The sequence below is a fragment of the Chroicocephalus ridibundus genome, unplaced genomic scaffold (assembly GCF_963924245.1).
Source record: "Chroicocephalus ridibundus unplaced genomic scaffold, bChrRid1.1 SCAFFOLD_740, whole genome shotgun sequence".
Classification (NCBI taxonomy): domain Eukaryota; kingdom Metazoa; phylum Chordata; class Aves; order Charadriiformes; family Laridae; genus Chroicocephalus; species Chroicocephalus ridibundus.
The window spans coordinates 1-20,156 of NW_026961590.1; the positions used below are offsets into that span (position 1 = coordinate 1).

At 67.6% G+C, this 20,156-nt stretch overlaps 2 protein-coding genes across 3 annotated transcripts; one reads left to right on the plus strand and one right to left on the minus strand.

The window, feature by feature from the left end:
• Positions 1-352: 352 nt before the first annotated feature.
• Positions 353-6,923, minus strand: LOC134509493 (very-long-chain enoyl-CoA reductase-like). The gene is given in 9 exon segments (XM_063322036.1): positions 353-396; positions 1,018-1,088; positions 1,370-1,426; positions 1,428-1,476; positions 2,424-2,539; positions 4,940-5,043; positions 5,138-5,182; positions 6,528-6,579; positions 6,710-6,923. Coding segments are annotated over 9 exon segments (672 nt in total). The 5' UTR covers positions 6,878-6,923; the 3' UTR covers positions 353-386.
• A 3,507-nt stretch (positions 6,924-10,430) lies between these two features.
• DNAJB1 (DnaJ heat shock protein family (Hsp40) member B1) lies at positions 10,431-19,114 on the plus strand. Of its 2 annotated transcripts, none has more exons than XM_063322038.1 (3): positions 10,431-12,233; positions 13,670-14,238; positions 17,279-19,114. In XM_063322038.1, exons 1-3 carry the CDS (start codon positions 12,023-12,025, stop codon positions 17,507-17,509), a joined length of 1,011 nt encoding a protein of 336 aa, XP_063178108.1. In that variant the 5' UTR covers positions 10,431-12,022; the 3' UTR covers positions 17,510-19,114. The 2 variants fall into 2 exon arrangements, with proteins under 2 accessions (XP_063178108.1, XP_063178109.1); XM_063322039.1 differs by having other exon boundaries at positions 11,989-12,219.
• The last annotated feature ends 1,042 nt before the right edge of the window (positions 19,115-20,156 follow it).

Here is a 20,156-nt window from a genome sequence, read left to right on the forward strand (position 1 = left end):
CCGGCTCCCAATTGCACCCCCCCAGCCCACACAGCACCCATCTGCCCCCTGCCCCCCCGCCCCCGGCACCCCCCTGCACCCCCCCAGCACCCATCTGCCCCCCCCAGCACTCAACTGCACCCCCCGGCCCACACAGCACCCATCTGCCCCCCCCCCGGCACCCAACTGCACCCCCCCGGCCCACACAGCACCATCTGCCCCCCCTGGCACCCACTGGGACCCACCCCAGCACCCCCAATGCCCCCCTCAGCGCCCCCCCCGGCACCCCAGTGTCCCCCCAGCGCCCACTGGGACACTGCCCCCCCCCAGCACCCCCGTGTGTCCCCCCCCCCCCATATGCCCCAGCACCCACCAGGAAGACGGCGAGCGCCAGCTTCACCTGCTCGTCACCGTAGGCTGGGGGACACGGGGGGGGGGGTGTTAGGGACACCGACCCCCCCCGGTGTCCCCCCGACAGGGGACAAAGGGAGAAGAGGGGACACGGGGCGGGGGGGGTCAGGGACACTGCCACCCCCCCCCCGCCGTGGTGTCCCCCCCCACAGGGGACAAAGGGAGAAGAGGGGACATGGGGTGGGGGGGTCAGGGACACCGACCCCCCCCCTCTGCTGTGGTGTCCCCCCCACAGGGGACAAAGGGAGAAGAGGGGACACAGGACGGGGGGGGTCAGGGACACTGACCTCCCCCCCCCAGTGTCCCCCCAACAGGGGACAAAGGGAGAAGAGGGGACACGGGACGGGGGGGGTCAGGGACACTGACCGCCCCCCCCCCCCCATGGGTGTCCCCCCCCCAACAGGGGACAAATGGGAGAAGAGGGGACACGGGGTGGGGGGGTCAGGGATCCCGCCCCCCCCTCCCGTGGTGTTCCCCCCCCAACAGGGGACAAAGGCAGAAGAGGGGACACGGGGGGTGGGGTTTTCCCCCCCAACAGGGGACACGGGGCGGGGGGGGGCGTACGGGGGGCGGTTGGCGTGACAGGGGACAGGGAGGGTGACGGTGACGGGTGACGGTGACACTCACCGGGGGGGTGTACAGCGGGTGGTTGATGTAATAGGCCATCCAGGCGGCGAAGCCCAGTAGTAGGTGCAGTTCTGTGGGGGGGGGGAGAGTTGGGGGGGGGTGGAAAGCGCGGGGGGGGGGGGGAGTTGGGGACAACCGAGAGGGGCCACCACGCGGTGGCGGCGGTGACACCTGGGGACAACCAGATGCCAGGGCCACCCCGGGGTGGCGGAGGAGGGGGGAGGGGCCAAAGGGGACACGGAGCGGGGGACGGTGGGGGGGGGGGGGACAGGGTGGGGAGGGGGGGTGGGGGGGATGTGATGCGGGTGTCACCAGGGAGGGGACAGCAGGGGGGGGGTGACGCGGGTGTCACCTTGAAGATGTTGCGCAGGGGCATGGTGCCGTGGGAGAAGCGGTTGACGAAGAGCGTCTTCCAGCAGGCGCTTGATGTAGTGGAAGGAGTGACAGCCACACGCCAGGCTGGGGGGGGGGAGGGGAGACGGGGGCGGGGGACACACGACACAACAGGGGACATGGGGACACACCCCATGGCTCCCCCCGCCCTCCCGGGACCCCCTGTCCCCGGCCGCGCTGGCTGTTGTCCCCCGCTGGCCCCTCACTGCCGTCCCCGGGGGGGGCGGGGGGGGTGGACACTCCCCCCAAGCCCCCCCCCCCCGCCAGGTCTCAGGGTCCCCACTTCAGCCCCCCCTGCCCCAAATCACAGCCCCCCCCCCCACCATAGCCCCCCCCCCCCCCCCGCCATCCTCAGCCCCCCCCAGAGAAGCCCCCTCAAGGTCTCAGGATCCCCAATTCAGCCCCCCCCGCCCCCAAACAGCCCCCCGAGCCCCCCCAGCACAGCCCCCCAAGTTTTATAACCCCCAATTCAGCCCCATGACCACCCCCCCCCCCCCCCCCAAACATGGCCCAGGACCCTCCCCTCCCCCCCCCCCCAGTAGCCCCCTCCCCCAGTCTCATGACCCCCAATTCAGCCCTCCCCCCCCCCCCCCGTCTCAGGACCCCCAATTCAATCCCCCCCCAGAGCAGCCCCCCCAACTGAGGACCCCCAATTCAGCCCCTCAGGCAGCACCCCCCCGCCACATCTCAGGACCCCCCCCAGTTCAGCCCCACCCTTCCCCCCCCCCCCCGATAAGAGAACCCCCAATTCAGCCCCTCAGGCACCGCCCCCCCCCCCCCCCCAACTCATGACCCCCCACTTCAGCCCCCCCTGAAGATGTGGACGTCCATAACAGCCCCCCCCCCGGGCAGCGCCCCTCCGCCCCCCCATGTCCTATGACCCCCAAATCAGCCTTCTGGCCCCCAAACATGACCTCCAGCCCCCTGGGCAACTCCCCCATCTCCCAGAACCCTCCAAAACCCCCCTGAGCCCCAAAATCCCCCCCAAGCCCCCCGGCCCCCCCCCCACTGACTGGACGACGGCGTGGCGGCTGGCGGTGAAGTCGTAGCGGGGGCCGTAGAGGAAGGGGACGCGGAAGTAGAAGAGCAGGTAGATGAGCAGCGGCCCCGCGTACTCCGTCAGGAAGACCTGCGGGGGGGGGGACGGAGGGAGAGATGGACGGGGGGGGCACGCGGAGGGACACCGGGGACACGCGGAGGGACACGGGGACACGTGGAGGGACAAGGAGCACGTGGATGGAGAGACGGATGGGGGGCACGCGGAGGGACACGGGGACATGCGGAGGGACACGGGGACATGCGGAGAGACAAGGGGACACGCGGAGGGACGAGGGGCACGTGGATGGAGAGACAGACGAGGGGACACGCGGAGGGACATGGGGACACAAGGAGGGACGAGGGGCACGTGGATGGAGAGACAGACGAGGGGACACGCGGAGGGACATGGGGACACGCGGAGGGACGAGGGGCACGTGGATGGAGAGACAGACGAGGGGACACGCGGAGGGACACGGGGACATGCAGAAGGACAAGGGGTACGTGAACAGAGAGACGGACGGGGGAACATGCGGAGGGACATGGGGACATGCGGAGGGACACGAAGACACGTGGAGGGACGAGGGGTACATCAACAGAGAGATGGACGGGGAGACACGCGGAGGGACACAGGGACATGCGGAGGGACGAGGGCCACGTGGACGGAGAGACAGACAAGGGGACAAGCGGAGGGACATGGGACACGTGAGGGATGAGGGACACGTGGATGGAGAGACGGACGGGGGACATGCGGAGGGACACGGGGACATGCGGAGGGACGAGGGTCACGTGGATGGAGAGACAGACGAGGGGACACGCGGAGGGACACGGGGACATGCAGAAGGACGAGGGGTACGTGAACAGAGAGACGGATGGGGGAACATGCGGAGGGACATGGGGACATGCAGAGGGACACGAGGACACGTGGAGGGACGAGGGGTACGTGAACAGAGAGAGAGACGGGGGACACGCGGAGGGACACAGGGACATGCGGAGGGACGAGGGCCACGTGGACGGAGAGACAGACAAGGGGACAAGTGGAGGGACATGGGGACACGTGGAGGGACGAGGGACACGTGGATGGAGAGACGGACAGGGGGACATGCGGAGGGACACGGGGACATGTGGAGGGACGAGGGGCACGTGGACGGAGAGACGGACAGGGGAGCATGCGGAGGGACATGGGGACATGCAGAGGGAAACGAGGACACGCAGAGGACGAGGGGTACGTGAACAGAGAGATGGACAGGGGGGCACGCGGAGGGACACGGGGACATGTGGAGGGACAAGGGGCACATGGACAGAGAGACGGACGGGGGGACACGCGGAGGGACACGGGGACATGTGGAGGGACAAGGGGCACGTGGACAGAGAGACAGACGGGGGGACACGCGGAGGGACACGAGGCCACACGGAGGGACGAGGGGCACGTGGAGGGGCAGGGGGTGGAGGAGGTTGGGGCTGGAGGGACAGAGGGATGGACAGAGGGACACGGGGACGCACAGAGGGAGGCAGGGACGGGGACACAGACAGAGGGATGGGGGTTTGAGGGACAGAGGGACGGACAGAGGGACACGGGGACAGAGGAGTGGATGGAGGGAGACAGGGAGGGACAGAGGGACGGACAGAGGGACACGGGGACAGAGGAGTGGATGGAGGGAGACAGGGAGGGACAGAGGGACAGACAGAGGGACACGGGGACACGGATGGACAGAGGGACACAGGGACAGACAGAGGGACATGGGGACAGAGAATTGGATGCAGGGGGACAGGGATGGACAGATGGATGGACAGAGGGACATGGGGACACGGATGGACAGAGGGACACGGAGACAGAGGAGTGGATGGAGGGGAACAGGGACGGACAGAGGGACAGACAGAGGGACACGGGGACAGGGGAGTGGATGGAGGGGGACAGGGACGGACAGAGGGACAGACAGAGGGACACGGGGACAGAGGAGTGGGTGGAGGGGGACAGGGACGGACAGAGGGACAGACAGAGGGACACGGGGACAGAGGAGTGGATGGAGGGGGACAGGGACGGACAGAGGGACAGACAGAGGGACGCGGGGACAGAGGAGTGGATGGAGGGGCACAGGGATGGAGAGAGGGGTGGAAGGACAGAGAGGCGGATGGAGGGATGGACAGACAGAGGGACAGACAAGGACAGAGGGAGGGACAGAGGGATGGACAGAGGGACAGAGGGAGGGACAACAAGATGGATGGACGGACAGAGGGACAGAGGGGGGGACAACAGGATGGACGGAGGGACAGAGGGAGGGACAGAGGGATGGACAGAGGGACAGAGGGAGGGACAATAGGAGGGATGGAGGGACAGAGGGACAGAGGGGGAGACAACAGGATGGACGGAGGGACAGAGGAGGGACAGAGGGAGGGACAACAGGAGGGACGGAGGGACAGAGGGAGGGACAGAGGGATGGACGGAGGGACAGAGGGACAGAGGGAGGGACAGAGGGACAGCCGGACGCCTCACCGTCACCCAGCTGATCTGGGCGCCCAGGTCGCGGAAGTAGAAGGTGGCGGTGGTGCCCACGGGCAGGTTCTGCAGCACGTCCTCGTCCTTCAGGGACCTGCCCTCTGCAGGGACACGCGCCCTGGTGACCCCCTACCCCGACAGGGTTGGGGACACCTTGGGGACACCTCGGGGACACCCTGTCGCGGTGGCACTCACTGGGGTCCAGGCGCAGGGACTGTCTGGCCGGGTACCACTGGGGATCTGCAGGAGAGAAGGGATGGCGTCGGTGGCACTGCGGGGACACAGGTGCGCTGGGGACAGCGATGGCACCGGGACAGGGCCCTCGTGACGAGGGGGGTCCCCAAGGCCCCATGATGGGTCCCCGGTCACTACGGGGACCTCAATGTCCCCATGAAGGGTCTCCAGCCATGACAGGGGTCCCCATGGCCGCAAGGCAGATCTCCAGCCACAATGGGGGTCACCACAGCCCCGTGACAGGTCCCTGGTGACAATGGGGACCGTGGTGGCCCTGTGACGGGTCCCTGACCACGGTGGCAGTCTCCACAGCCCCGTGATGTGTCCCTTGTCACAGTGGGGGTCCCCACAACCCCAGGATGGGTCCGCAGCCGTGACAGGGGTCCCTGTGGAGGGTCTTCAGTCATGATGGGGACCGTGGTGGCCCCATGACAGGTCTCTGGTCACAACGGGGGTTCCCCAGGGAAATGCGATGGGTCCCTGGTCACTATGGGGACCCCAGTGTCCCCATGAAGGGTCCCCAGACACAACAGGGGTCCCCACGGCCCTGGCAATGACGAGGGTCCCCACCACGCAGTGACAGGTCTCAAGCCAAGATGGAGACCGTGATGGCCCTGTGATGGGTCCCCAGCCATGACAGTGACCACGATGGCCACATGATGGGTCCCTGGTCATGATGAGTGTCCCCACCACACCATCATGGAGGTCCCCATGGCCCCATGAACTGTCCCAAGCCACAATGAAGGTCCCCAAGGCCCCATGACGGGCCTGTGGTCACAATGGTGACCGTGATGGCCCCGTGACAGGTCCCCAGCTGCAACGTGGGTCCGCATGGCCCCATGATGAGTCCCCAGCCACGATGCTGACCATGATGGCACTGTGACCAGTCCCCAGCTGTGACAAGGGTCCCCACCACCCTATGCTGGGGGTCCCCATGGCCCCATGATGGGTCCTCAGCCACACTGAGGGTCCCCACGGTCCCGTGACAGGTCCCCGGTCACAATGGTGACCACAACGGCCCCGTGACAGGTCCCCAGCTGCCACGAGGGTCCCCACCACCCTGTGATGGATCCCCAGCCATGACATTGACCGTGATGGCCCTGTGGCCAGTCCACAGGTGGGGACAAAGGTCCCCACCACGCCATGACGGGAGTACCCATCGCCCCGGGATGGGTCCCCGGCCAGGCTGAGGGGTCCCCACAGCCCCGTCATGGGTCCCTGGTCACGATGGTGACCGTGATGGCCCCAGAATGGGTCCCCAGCCATGATGAGGGTCCCCACTGCCCCATGGAGGGCCCCCAGCTGCCACCAGGGTCCCCATCGGAGGGTCCCCATCCCTGTTCGTACGTACGGGCCTTGTTGAAGAGGCTCTTGATCTCGGCGATGGTGGCGTGGGGCTCCACCTGCGGACAACCAAGAAGGCGTCGAGGGGCTGCTGGGACACCCCCGCCTCAGTTTCCCCTTCCCCCACCTCCCCACCGAGGGGGACAAGGGACAAGGGGGAGGGGACGTCCCCCTCCCCTCTCCAGGTACCTTATCGAGGAAGCAGAGCTTCTCCCGCGTCCGGGCATCCAGGATCTCCACCTCGAAGAAGAGGACGGCTTTCTTCACCTTCTTGACGGGGGGAGCCTGGCGCCACAGCGCCAGGACAGGGGACGGGGACACCTGGCCCCCCTCGCGGGGCAACCCCGCTCCCTCCATGTCACCAGCCCCCAAGGGACGCCGCGGGGACGCCGGCGCGCCCAGCCGAAACCCGATCGGTCCCCGGGGAACTGCTAAATATAAACCTGGCCCCCCCCACCCTGGGGTGGCTCTTGGCCCTGGTAGCCCTGGAGGTGGCCCTGGAGGTGGCCACAGGAGGGACAGAGTCACCCAGCGCCCGGGAAGGGACAGGTGGGGACGGAGGGGACGTGAGCGTGGCGAGGGCGGAGGTAAGGCTTGACCCCCCCCCGCCAACACCCCCAGGTCTCCAAGGTCCCCAAGGCCCTCGGTGGCACGAGGGTGGGGACAGGCCTGGCCAAAGCGCAGCCACGTGGCTGGATGTCACCCCTGGGTCACCCTGGGGAGGGACGGGCCTATGTCACCGTGCAACACCGTGACGGGGACAGGGGTCTGTCACCCCTGGAGAACACCACGATAGGGACAGAGGTCTGTCACCCCTGGGGACACCACGATGGGGACAGAGGTATGTCACCCTGTGACACCGCGATGGGGACAGGGGTCTGTCACCCCTGGGGACACCACGATGGGGACGGAGGTATGTCACCCTCTGCCACTGTGATGGGGACGGGGGTCTGTCACCCCTGGGGACACCCTGACGGGGACACGGTTACGTCACCTTGTGACGCTCCAACAGGGATATGGGTGTGTCACCTCTGTGACAATGGGGACAGGGGGGGTCTGTCACCCCTGGGGACAGGGGACACCATGACGGAGACAGAGGTATGTTGCCCTGTGACACCCCAGTGAGGACAGAGGTCTGTCACTCCGTGACACCTTGGTAGGGACAGGGGTCTGTCACCCCTGTGACACCCCAACGTGGAAGGGGACGTCACCCTGTGACAGCTCAGTGGGGACACAGGTCTGTCACCCCCATGACACCCCGAGGGGGACGCCAGTATGTCAAACCTGGGGACACCCCAAAAGAGACCGAGGTACGTCACACCCCCCACACCCCCCCCGGACACTCTGACAGGGACAGAGGGTCTGTCACCCCGTGACACCCCGATGTGGCGCCGGGGGTACGGCACCCCTGGGTCACCCCAACGAGGATGGGGCTCTGTCACCTCCGTGACACCATGATGGGGACGGGGGTGTGTGTGTGTGTGTGTGTGTCTGTCACCCTTTGGGACGCCTCGGTGGGGACAAGGTTATGTCACCCTGTGACACTCCAGTGGGGACAGCGCTGCCCTGATGAGGATGGGGTATGTCACCCCAATGGCGGGGGTGGGGGGGTGTCTCCCACCCCCAGGATGTGACACACACACACACACACACACACACACACACACACCCCCTCCCCGCAGGGACATGCCAAATGAGGCATGAGGGTGCCCCGAGCGCAGTGACAGTGACAGCGCCGGGGGGCGGGGAGGGGGGGGGGGGAAGGTTTATTTTGGCTCTTCCCGTTCCCCCCCCCCCGGGGCGGCGACACCGTCACCGCCGAGCTATGACAAACATCCGCCCGCGGCCCTGGCGCCGCCAGCGGGACGGGGCCACCCGGGGGTGTCTCTGTGTGTGCGCCTGTCACACCCCCCCCGCCCCCCGGTTTGTGAGCGTGGGGACCTTGGGGCTGTGACAGTGCCACAGCCACCCCCCCCCCCGGGGGGGGGGGGTGTGACACTGCGGAGTTGGGGGGTGTGTGGAGGGGGGGGGGTTACCATTGAGCTCGCCCCCGCCCGCGGGGCCGGGCAGGCTGGGGCCGGCAGCGCCGCGGGCAGGAACCGCCCTGCCAGCCCCCGCGCTGCCGTTCTCCGTCCCCCCCCCCCCGCAACCCGCGGCGGGCAGGGAGCGGGGGGGGGAGCCCTGCCGGTGCAGGCAGCCGGGCCTGTTATTTCCCCCCCGACCCCCCCCAGCGCCATCACTGAGGGGACCCCCCCACCCCCCCCCGGGGGCAACACCTCACTGTCGTCCGTCCGTGTCCGTCCCCCCCCCCCCCGCCGCGGGAAGGGGTCCGTGGGCGGCCGCCACACCCGTTGCCGTCACCGGCGCCGTCAACCACCCCCCCCCCCCCCCCCCCCCGGCGGCTGTTGCGACAGGGTGTGCTGGGCGAGGCGCGGCCACGGCAGGCCTGGGCAAGGCCCGGCGGGATGGGCCCGGAGGGCGGCGGGGGGGGGGGTTGGGGGTGGCTGGGCCCCGCTGAACAAGCCTGGGCCCCACAGGACCACCTCGGCGCCCCATAGAACCATCCCCGGGCCCCGCGGAACCATCCCGGGCCCGTCGGACCGGGCCAGGCCTCACCGGAGGGACGAACCCGCTCCCAGGCCGCGCCCTGACACCCCCCACTGCGCACGCGCGGCCCCGACGCCTCCTGCTGCGCATGCGCGGACACCCCCCCCGTGACCCCCCCCCTCGTGCGCATGCGCGCACCGGGCCCCCACCTGAGGCGCGCACGCGTGCGCAGTGCCCTCCCCCCCCCCCCCCGGCCGCCGCACGCAGGCGCAGTGTCCCGCCGCCGCCGCACGCAGGCGCGGTGTGCGGCCCAGGGCGCCCCGGCGCATGCGCGGAAGGGCGGCGGCGGCCCGCAGGGAACGGAGCGGGGTCGGCGGGGCCGCGGCCGGAGCCGTGAAGGGACACCGGAGGGACGGGGGAAGCGGGGCCGGGGCCTCACCTCGTAGTGCTTCATGGCCGCCGCCGCCGCTCCGCCGCCGCCTACTCCCGCCGGCCGCCCGCTCCCCCCCCCACGTGACCCGGCCGCTGCACCTGGAGGGCGGGGCCCGCGCCGCCGCCAATCGCCGCCGCGCGGGCTGGTGGCACGCAGCCAATCAGCGCCCGGGGTCCCGGCGGACACGCCCCCTCCGGCGCTCGCCTTCTCCCCGCCCCGCTTGTTTCCACGGTAACGGGAACGCCTGACAGCTCCGCGGCCAATAGGAAGCGGAGGCGGGGCGCGGAGTGACGGCGGAGGCAGCCAATGGGCAGGGGAACACCTGGAGGAGCGAGGCGGGGGGCGGGGCCTCGGGGGTGGGCGGGGCCTGCGGGGTGGGGTGACAGCACCGCTGGGGACGTGGGGACGGGGGGACAGGGGGCATATGGGGACAGGGGGACATGGGGACAAGGGACAGGGGGACGTGGGGACAGGGGGACATGGGGACAAGGGACAGGGGGACGTGGGGACAAGGGACAGGGGGACGTGGGGACAGGGGGACAGGGGGCATATGGGGACAGGGGGACATGGGGACAAGGGACAGGGGGACGTGGGGACAGGGGGACAGGGGGCATATGGGGACAGGGGGACATGGGGACAAGGGACAGGGGGACGTGGGGACAGGAGGACAGGGGGCATATGGGGACAGGGGGACATGGGGACAAGGGACAGGGGGACGTGGGGACAGGGGGACAGGGGGACAAGGGACATGGGGACGGGGGACATGTTGCAGGGGGACATAGGGGCAAGTGGACACGGGGACAAGGGGACATGGGACAGGGGGATATGGGGACATGGGGACAGGGGACATGGAACACATGGGACATGGGGACATGGGGACACCATGGGGACAGGGAACATGGGGTCCTGGGGACATGGGGACGTGGGTATATGGGGGACATGGGCACATGGGGACACCATGGGGACACAGGGACACGGGACATGGGGACACCATGGGGACATAATGGGACACAGGGGACACAGATGGGGGAAGGAGGGGAGGGGGTGGGGCATGACGGGACACATGGGGACACATCGAGGCATGGGGACACTTTGGGGCACAGGCGCTGCGTGTGTCCCCCGCCCCCCCAGGCTCTGCCCCAACGACCCCGCGTCCCCTCAGTGTCCCCGTGTCCCCTCATCCCCCTGTCCCCATGTCCCTGTCCCCACCGTCCCCCCCTGTCCCCGTCCCCGGCGTCCCGTGGTTCCTGCATCTCTGTGTCCACCCGTGTCCCCGTGTCCCCACCCGGCTGTCTTGCGGGTGTCTGCGCCCCGGGTGTCACCCGAACCGGGCACCCCTGTGGGGACATCGTTGGGGGACACAGGAGGGGACACAGGGGACACCCTGCAGTGACAGGGATGGTGGCTGGGGATGGCAGGACGGGGCGGTCACCCTGGTGACAAGACACTATGGGTGACAGGGGCAGGGTGTCACTGTAGGTGACGGTGGCTTGTGGGCAACTGAGCTGTCATGGTGGGTGGCAGGGACAGCCACCCCCCGGTGTGACAGTTGCCATGGTGACAGGGATGGGCTGTCTCTTTGGGTGACAGTGGCCTGCGGGTGAGAGGGTGGTCACGATGGGTGGCAGGACAGGCTGTCCCTCAGGGTGACAGTGGCCCTGGGTGACATGGAAAGGCTGTCCCCGTGGGTGACAGGGACAGAGTGTCACTGAGGGTGGCCTTGTCTGTGGGTGGCAGGGTTGTCACTGTGGGTGACAGGGATGGGCTGTCTCTCAGGGTGGCAGTTGCCACGGGTGACAAGGGCAGGGTGTCACGGAGGGTGGCAGTGGCTGTGGGTGACGAGAACAGGGTGTCACTGTGGGTGACAGTGGGTGACAGGGATGGCCTGGCCCTCTGGGTAGCGGTTGCCATGGTGACAGGACTGCCATCCCGCCAGGTGACGGTTGCCATGGCGATGGGGAAAGACACCCGCAAGTGACAGTTGCTATGGTGATGAGGACAGCCATCTCTCCATGTACTGGCTGCCGTGGTGACGGGGACAGACACCCCCCCCCATCTCTACGTGTAGTGGTTGCCATGGTGATGGGGACATCCATGTCTCTGGGTGTCGGTTGCTATGGCAACAGGAACAGCATCTCTTCGTGTACCGGTTGCCGTGGTGACAGGGACAGCCATGTCTCCAGGTGACGGTTGCCATAGCGATGAGGACAGCCATCTCTCCGTGCACCGGTTGCTATGGTGACGGAATCCCCCCCCCCCCCCCCCCGGTTCCCAGGGCAACGGGCGGCGGGGGCGGGAAAGGGGCGGGGCCTCCCTCCAGCCCCGCCCCCCCGGCAGCGCAACGCCTCCGCTCAGGCGCAAACCCCTCGCCCCCGCCCCCTTCTCCCCGCCCCTCCGTGACGTAGCGCGCCGTGATTGGCCCGGCGGCGGGGGGGGCGGGGCGCGGCGGGCGGCGGGCTCTGGAAGGTTCCGGCGGCCCCTCAGTGAGGCGGCGGCGGGAGGCGGCGGCGGGGCCCGGCGCGATGGGGAAGGACTATTACCGCACGCTGGGGCTGGCCCGCGGCGCCTCGGCCGAGGACATCCGGCGGGCCTACCGCCGGCAGGCCCTGCGCTTCCACCCCGACAAGAACAAGGAGCCCGGGGCCGAGGAGCGCTTCAAGGAGGTGGCCGAGGCCTACGACGTCCTCAGCGACCCCAAGAAGCGGGAGATCTTCGACAAGTACGGGGAGGAGGGTGAGCGGCCGCGCCGGGGGGGGCAGGTGGGGGGGTGTCAGGGAGATGGGGGGGGGGGGGGGCAGGGTGAAGGGAGGGATCAGAGTTGGGGGGGGGGGTGTCAGGATGCACGCAAGGGGGGGGACAGGGTGAAGGGGGGGCGGCAAGCGGGGGGGGTGGGGGGCAGGGTGAAGGGGGGGGGGATCAGAGTTGGGGGGCATGAGGGTGCAGGCAGGCTGGGGGTCAGGGTGGAGGTGGGGGGAGCTGGGTGGAAGGAGGGGGGGATCAGAGGCCGGGGGGTGTCAGGATGAAGGCGGGGGGGACGACAGGCAGGTGGGGGGGGCAGGGTGAAGTGGGGGGAGACACAGGCTGGTGGGGGTGTCAGGGTGGGGCTCAGGGTTTGGGGGGGACAGGGTAAAGTGGGGGGATAGGCCGGAGGGGGGCAGGGTGAAGGGAGAGGCAGGTGGGGGGGGGTCAGGGTGCAGGCAGGGTGGGGGTCAGGGTTGGGGGGGGGGACAGGGTGAAGTGGGGGGATAGGCTGGGGGGGGCAGGGTGAAAATAGGGCAAGGGTTTGCGGGGGGTGGGGGTCAGGGTGACAGTAGGGGGGTTGGGGGGGGTGAGGGTCAGGGTGAAGGTAGGGTGGGGGGGGTTGCGGATTTGGGGGGTGTGGGGAGGAGAGGGTGGGTGTGGGGCTGAAGGTGGGCTGGGGGGTGAAGGCGGGGGGGGTCCTGGTGAAGGCGGGGGTCAGTGTGAAGGCGGGGGGGGGCAGGTGGGGGTGTGGGGGGCTCTGGGGGAAAGACGGGGGGGTGTGACAGGCTGGGAGGGATGGGCAGGGGTAGGGGGGGGATGTCAGAGGGTCAGCGTGGTGTGGGTCGGGGGGGTCAGGGTAAAGGCAGGCGGCGGGGTTGGGGGTCTGGGGGGGTGACAGGCGGCGGGGTTGGGGGTCTGGGGGGGTAGCAGACAGCGTGGGTGGCAATCTGGGGGGAAAGGGAGGGGAGACACCTGAGGGAATGGGGGGCGGGCGGTGGGGTGGGGGGTGGGGGAGCTTGAGGCGGGGGGGGTGACGCCTCTGTGGGGCTGGGGCCCGGGGGCTGCCGGGAGCCGTGCCGGGGCGTGCCGGGGGGGGGGTTGGTGGTGATGGATCCGGCTGGGCCTGTTGGGGCCTGGCCGAGGCCGTCAGCGGCGTCTGTCTGCGCCGCGTCCTCCGGCGCCCGAGCAGAACCGGTTCCCGCTCCCGGCGCTGGGGCCGCGCCAGACCGCCGCCACCGCCCGTCCGCCTGCCCCACGCCCGCCCCACACCCTCGCCTGCCCCACGCCCTGCCCGCGTCTCGCCCCACGCCCTGCCCTGGCCGGTAACGCGCCAGGGAGCTTCGGCGACCTACCAGGGCCACCTCCGGTTTCCTGGGGCGGGGGGGCTGATGGGGACATCTGGGACACCTTCGCCCCCTTCTTTCTAGGGCTGAAAGGAGGAGCCCCGACCTCTGGGCCAGGGGGATCCAATGGCCCCACCTTCACCTACACCTTCCGGGGCGACCCCCACGCCATGTTCGCCGAATTCTTCGACGGTCGCAACCCCTTCGACACCTTCTTCGTCCAACGCAACGGGGATGACGACGACGGTGACGACGCTTTCACCGCTTTCCACGTGGGAGGTTTCGGTAGCGTCAGCTTCCCCCGGGGTCGAGGAGGACCAGAAGGTGCCTGCCGTAAGCAAGACCCCCCGGTTCTGTACGACCTGAAGGTCTCCCTGGAGGAGATCTACACCGGTTGCACCAAGAAGATGAAGATCTCCCACAAGCGTCTCAACCCTGACGGGAAGACGGTGCGTAACGAGGACAAGATCCTCACCATCGAGGTGAAGCGAGGTTGGAAGGAGGGCACCAAGATCACCTTCCCCAAGGAGGGCGACCAGACCCCCAACAACATTCCCGCTGACGTCGTCTTTGTCCTCAAAGACAAACCTCACGGCGTTTTCCGCCGGGAGGGCTCGGACATTATCTACCCGGCGAAGATCAGCCTCCGTGAGGTGGGTGGTCGAAATGGGTGGGTTCGTCAGTCAACGTCTTGATGGTGACGTCAGGGGCGGGTTGGTTGTGGTGGTAGTGGTGGGGATGTCAAGGGCGGGTTGGTCAGGGTTTTGAGGGGAAGTCAGGGGCAGGAGGGGTCTTGGTGGTGGCGGGTTGGTCGTGGTCTTGAGGGGGAAGTCAAGGGCAGGTTGGTCTTGGTGGTGGGGATGTCAAGGGCAGGTTGGTCTTGGCGGTGATGGTGGTGGGGATGTCAAGGGCGGGTTGGTTGTGGTGGTGGGGATGTCAAGGGCGGGTTGGTTGTGGTGATGGGGATGTCAAGGGCGGGTTGGTCGTGGTGGAGACATCATGGGTGGGTTTGTCTTGGTGGTGGGGATATGATGGGCGGTTGGTCTGGGTGCTGAGTCTTGGTGGTGGGGACATCTTGTGACGAGTGGAGGACTGGGTGGTGGGGACGCAGGGGCGGTTGGTCTTGGTGAGGGCATGACGCGTGGTGGATCTAAGGGGGGACGTGACGAGTGGTTGTCTAGGCAGTTGGTCTTGGTGGTGGTGGGGTCATTAGAAGTGGGTTGGTCTTGGTGGTGGTGGGGTCATTAGAAGTGGGTTGGTCTTGGTGGAGGTGGCAGGGATGCAGCGGGGTGGGTTGGTCTGGGCGGTGGGGACGTGATGGGTGGTTTTCTGGGTGGTGGGAATGCAGGGGGCGCTTGGTCTTGGTGAGGACATGACGGGTGGTGGATCTTGCTGGTGGGGATGTCACATGGGTGGTTGTTTAGGTGGTTGGCCTTGGTGGCGGAGATGCAGGGCCTGGTAGGGACATAATTAGGTCTTGGTGGGGGTCTAGGTTAGGTCTTGGTGATGGGGACCAAGGTTGGTTGTCTTGGTAGCGTGGACACAATGGGTGGTGGTCTGGGCAGTCGGTCTCGGTGGTGGGGACGTGACAAGTGGTTGTCTAGGGGGTGGGGATGCGGGGGGTGGTGGGTCTGGGTGGTGGGGACCAGGGGTGGTTGTCTGGGCAGTTGGTCTTGGTGGGTGGTAGGAACATGGTGGGGCGGTTGGTCTTGTTAGTAGAGACATGATAGGTTGTTGGCTGGTGGGTGTGGGTGGTGGGGACACGATGGATGGTGGATGTGGGTGGTGGGGACGCGATGGATGATTGGGATGTGGCAGGTGATTGTCTGGGCCTTGGTGGTGAGGATGTGATGGAGAGCGGGTCTTGCTGGTGGGGACGTGATGGGTGGTTAGGCGGTTGGTCTGGGTGGTGGCGGGGACACGATGGATGGTTGGGTGGTGGATCTTGGTCGTGGAGGCACGAGTGAGTGGGCAGTCGGTCTTGGTGGTGGTAGGAACATGATGGGTGGTTGGGTAGATCTTGGTAGTGGGGACGTGATGGGTGGTTGGTCTGGGTGGCAGTGGGGACGTGATGGGTGGTTGGTCTGGGTGGCAGTGGGGACGTGATGGGTGGTTGGTCTGGGTGGCAGTGGGGACGTGATGGGTGGTTGGGTGGTGGATCTTGGTGTGAGTAGGAACGTGATGGGTGGTTGGGTGGGGGGTCTTGGTAGTGGGGCCGTGATGGGTGGTTGGTCTTGGTGGCAGTGGGGCCGTGATGGGTGGTTGGGTGGTGGATCTTGGTGGCAGTGGGGACGTGATGGGTGGTTGGGTGGGGGGTCTTGGTGGCAGTGGGGACGTGATGGGTGGTTGGGTGGGGGGTCTTGGTGGCAGTAGGAACATGATGGGTGGTTGGGTGGTGGGTCTTGGTGTGAGTAGGAACGTGATGGGTGGTTGGTCTGGGTGGCAGTAGGGACGTGATGGGTGGTTGGGTGGTGGATCTTGGTGTGAGTAGGAACGTGATGGGTGGTTGGGTGGGGGGTCTTGGTAGTGGGGCCGTGATGGGTGGTTGGTCTGGGTGGCAGTGGGGACGTGATGGGTGGTGGATCTTGGTGTCAGTGGGAACGTGATGGGTGGTTGGTCTTGGTGGCAGTGGGGACGTGATGGGTGGTTGGGTGGGGGGTCTTGGTGGCAGTGGGGACGTGATGGGTGGTTGGGTGGGGGGTCTTGGTGGCAGTAGGAACGTGATGGGTGGTTGGGTGGTGGGTCTTGGTGGCAGTAGGAACGTGATGGGTGGTTGGTCTTGGTGGCAGTGGGGACGTGATGGGTGGTTGGGTGGTGGGTCTTGGTGGCAGTGGGGACGTGATGGGTGGTTGGGTGGTGGGTCTTGGTGGCAGTGGGGACGTGATGGGTGGTTGGGTGGTGGGTCTTGGTGGCAGTGGGGACGTGATGGGTGGTTGGGTGGTGGGTCTTGGTGGCAGTGGGGACGTGATGGGTGGTTGGGTGGTGGGTCTTGGTGGCAGTGGGGACGTGATGGGTGGTTGGGTGGTGGATCTTGGTGGCAGTGGGGACGTGATGGGTGGTTGGGTGGTGGGTCTTGGTGGCAGTGGGGACGTGATGGGTGGTTGGGTGGTGGGTCTTGGTGGCAGTAGGAACATGATGGGTGGTTGGGTGGTGGGTCTTGGTGTGAGTAGGAACGTGATGGGTGGTTGGTCTGGGTGGCAGTGGGGACGTGATGGGTGGTTGGGTGGTGGATCTTGGTGTGAGTAGGAACGTGATGGGTGGTTGGGTGGGGGGTCTTGGTAGTGGGGCCGTGATGGGTGGTTGGTCTGGGTGGCAGTGGGGCCGTGATGGGTGGTGGATCTTGGTGTCAGTGGGAACGTGATGGGTGGTTGGTCTTGGTGGCAGTGGGAACGTGATGGGTGGTTGGTCTTGGTGGCAGTGGGGACGTGATGGGTGGTTGGGTGGTGGGTCTTGGTGGCAGTGGGGACGTGATGGGTGGTTGGTCTTGGTGGCAGTGGGGACGTGATGGGTGGTTGGGTGGTGGATCTTGGTGGCAGTGGGGACGTGATGGGTGGTTGGGTGGTGGGTCTTGGTGGCATGGTCGTGATGGGTGGTGGATCTTGGTAGCAGGGACGTGATGGGTGGTTGTTGTGTGGGTGGTGGAGCTTGGTGGCGTGGTCGTGACGAGCGGCGCCCCGCACTCTCCTCCCCCAGGCCCTCTGCGGCTGCACGGTCAACACCCCCACCCTGGACGGCCGCACCATCCCCATGGTCTTCAAGGACGTGCTGAAGCCGGGGGTGAAGCGCCGCATCCCGGGGGAGGGGCTGCCCTACCCCCGCTCCCCTGACCAGCGCGGGGACCTCATCATCGAGTTCGAGGTCAAGTTCCCCGACAGGATCCCCCCGTCTTCCAAGACCCTCCTGGAGCAGATCCTGCCCGTCTAGCACCCCCCCCCCCCCCCTCCTCAACCCCCCGCCACCCCCCCCCCCCAAAACCCGGTCTGGGGGGGGGGCTTGGGGTGGGGTTTGGACCTTTTTGGGACCATGCTGGGGGTGGGGGGGTGGTGGCTCCTGCTGCCCACTCCAGGTTCTGGGCTGAGAATGGCTCCTCAAACATCTCCAGTCTTGGGCGGGGGGGGGGCTTGGTGTCCTCAGCGCCCCCCGCCCCCCTCCCCCCCCAACGTTGGGGGTCTGGCTGTGGTGGGGTGTCCTCATCCCCCCTGTCTTAGAGCTTCGGGGCGGGGGGGGAGCTTGGGGTGTCCTTGGTGTCCCCCTGCACCCCATCTTCTGGGTCTGGGGTGGGGGGGGGGGTTTAGGTGTCCTCATCCCCCCCCCCCCAGTCTTAGAGCCTGAGGTGGGAGGGGGGCCTTGGGGTGCCCCCCTTCCACCCCCCCCCACCCCATCGTGGGGGTCTGGGGGGGGTGGGGCAGGGTGACGGTGACTGATCTCAAGGTCTTGAGGTGGCCTCGTCCCCCACCGTCTTGGAACTCTTGAGGGTCCCAGGGTGTCCTCATTCCCCCCCGCCCCCCCCCCCATCATCTTGGGGGGGGTCTGAGGTTGGTGGGGTGTCCTCGGCCCCCCTGTCTCAGAGTTTGGGGGTGTCCTTGGTCTTCCCCCCCCCCCCCCATCTTGGGGGTCTGGGGCGGGGGAGGTGACCTCGACCTCGTGTCTTAAGGCTTTGGGAGTCCTGAGGTGTCCTTGTCCCTGTGTCCCCCCCCCATCTTGGGGCTCCTGGTGTCCTTGCCCCCCCCCCCGCTTATCTGGGGTTCTTGGGGTGTCCTTGTCCCGTCCCCCCCCCCTCATCTCCATGTTCTGGGGGTCCTGAGGTGTCCTCACCCCCCCCCCCCAACTCCGCTCTGGGGGTCCCCAGGTATTTTTGTCCCTTCCCATCTTGGGGCTCCTGCTGTCCTTGTCCCCGTGCTCTGGTGGCCCTGGGGTGTCCTTGTGTCGTCCCCCCCCCCCCCCCCCCCCGCAATTTGGGGGTCTTGGGGTGTCCTTGTCCCCATCTCCATGCTCTGGTGGCCCTGGAGTGTCCTTGTCCCGGACCTGCCCTCCCCTCCCCCCCCGTTTGGGGGTCTTGGGGTGTCCTTGTCCCCCATCTCTGTACCTTGGTGGCCCTGGGGTGTCCTTGTCCATGTGTCGTCCCCCCCCCGTTTGGGGGTCTTGAGGTGTCCTTGTCCATGTCCCCCCCCCCAATTTGGGGGGTCTTGGGGTGTCCTTGTCCCCATCTCCATGCACTGGTGGCCCTGGGGTGTCCTTGTCCATGTCCCCCCCCAATTTGGGGGTCTTGGCGTGTCCTTGTCCCCATCTCCATGCTCTGGTGGCCCTGGGATGTCCTTGTCCCCCCCCCAATTTAGGGGGGGTCTTGGGGTGTCCTTGTCCCTCATCTGTGCTCTGGTGGCCCTGGGGTGTCCTTGTCCACGTCCCCCCCCCCCCGAGTTTGGGGGTCTTGGGATGTCCTTGTCTGTGTCCTCCCCCAATTTGGGGGGGTCTTGGGGTGTCCTTGTCCCTCATCTGTGCTCTGGTGGCCCTGGGGTGTCTTTGTCCCCCCCCCAATTTGGGGGGTCTTGGGGTTTCCTTGTCCATGTGTCCCGTCCCCCCCCCCCCAATACGGGGGTCTTGGGGTGTCCTGGTTCCCATCACTGTGCTCTGATGGCCCTGGGGGGGTGTCCTTGACCGTGTCCCCCCCCCCCCCAGTTCGGGGGGTCTTGGGGTGTCCTTGTCCCTCATCTGTGCTCTGGTGGCCCTGGGGTGTCCTTGTCCCCCCCCCCCAGTTTGGGGGGTCTTGGGGTGTCCTTGTCCATGTCCCCCCCCCAGTTTGGGGGTCTTGGCATGTCCTTGTCCCCATCTCCATGCTCTGGTGGCCCTGGGGTGTCCTTGTCCCCCCCCCAATTTGGGGGGTCTTGGGGTGTCCTTGTCCCCCCTCTGTGCTCTGGTAGCCCTGGGGTGTCCTTGTCCATGTCCCCCCCAATTTTGGGGGGTCTTGGGTTGTCCTTGTCCCCCATCTCCATGCTCTGGTGGCCCTGGGGTGTCCTTGTCCCCCCCCCAATTTGGGGGGTCTTGGGGTGTCCTTGTCCCCCATCTCCATGCTCTGGTGGCCCTGGGGTGTCCTTGTCCCCCCCCCAATTTGGGGGGTCTTGGGGTTTCCTTGTCCATGTGTGTGTCCCCCCCCCCCCAGTACGGGGGTCTTGGGGTGTCCTTGTTCCCATCACTGTGCTCTGATGGCCCTGGGGGGGTGTCCTTGTCCGTGTGTGTCCCCCCCCCGAGTTCGGGGGGTCATGGGGTGTCCTTGTCCCCATCTCCATGCTCTGGTGGCCCTGCGTGTCCTCGTGTCCCCCCTCCTCCCCCCCGTTTTTCTCGTGTGGCCCCACCCCCACCCCCATGCTCTGGGGTCCCTGTGTGTCCCCCCCCACCCCGCCATCTCGGGGATCCCCATCTCACCACCCCCCATCTTCTCGGGGGGGGGGGGGGGGTCCCCAGATGTCCCTGCGCCCCCCCCCCCCCCCTCCACCCCCCCATCTTGGGAGTCCCCCTCTCAGGGCTTGGGGGGGGGGGGGGTGTCATGGGGTGTCCCCATCCCCCTTCCAGGACA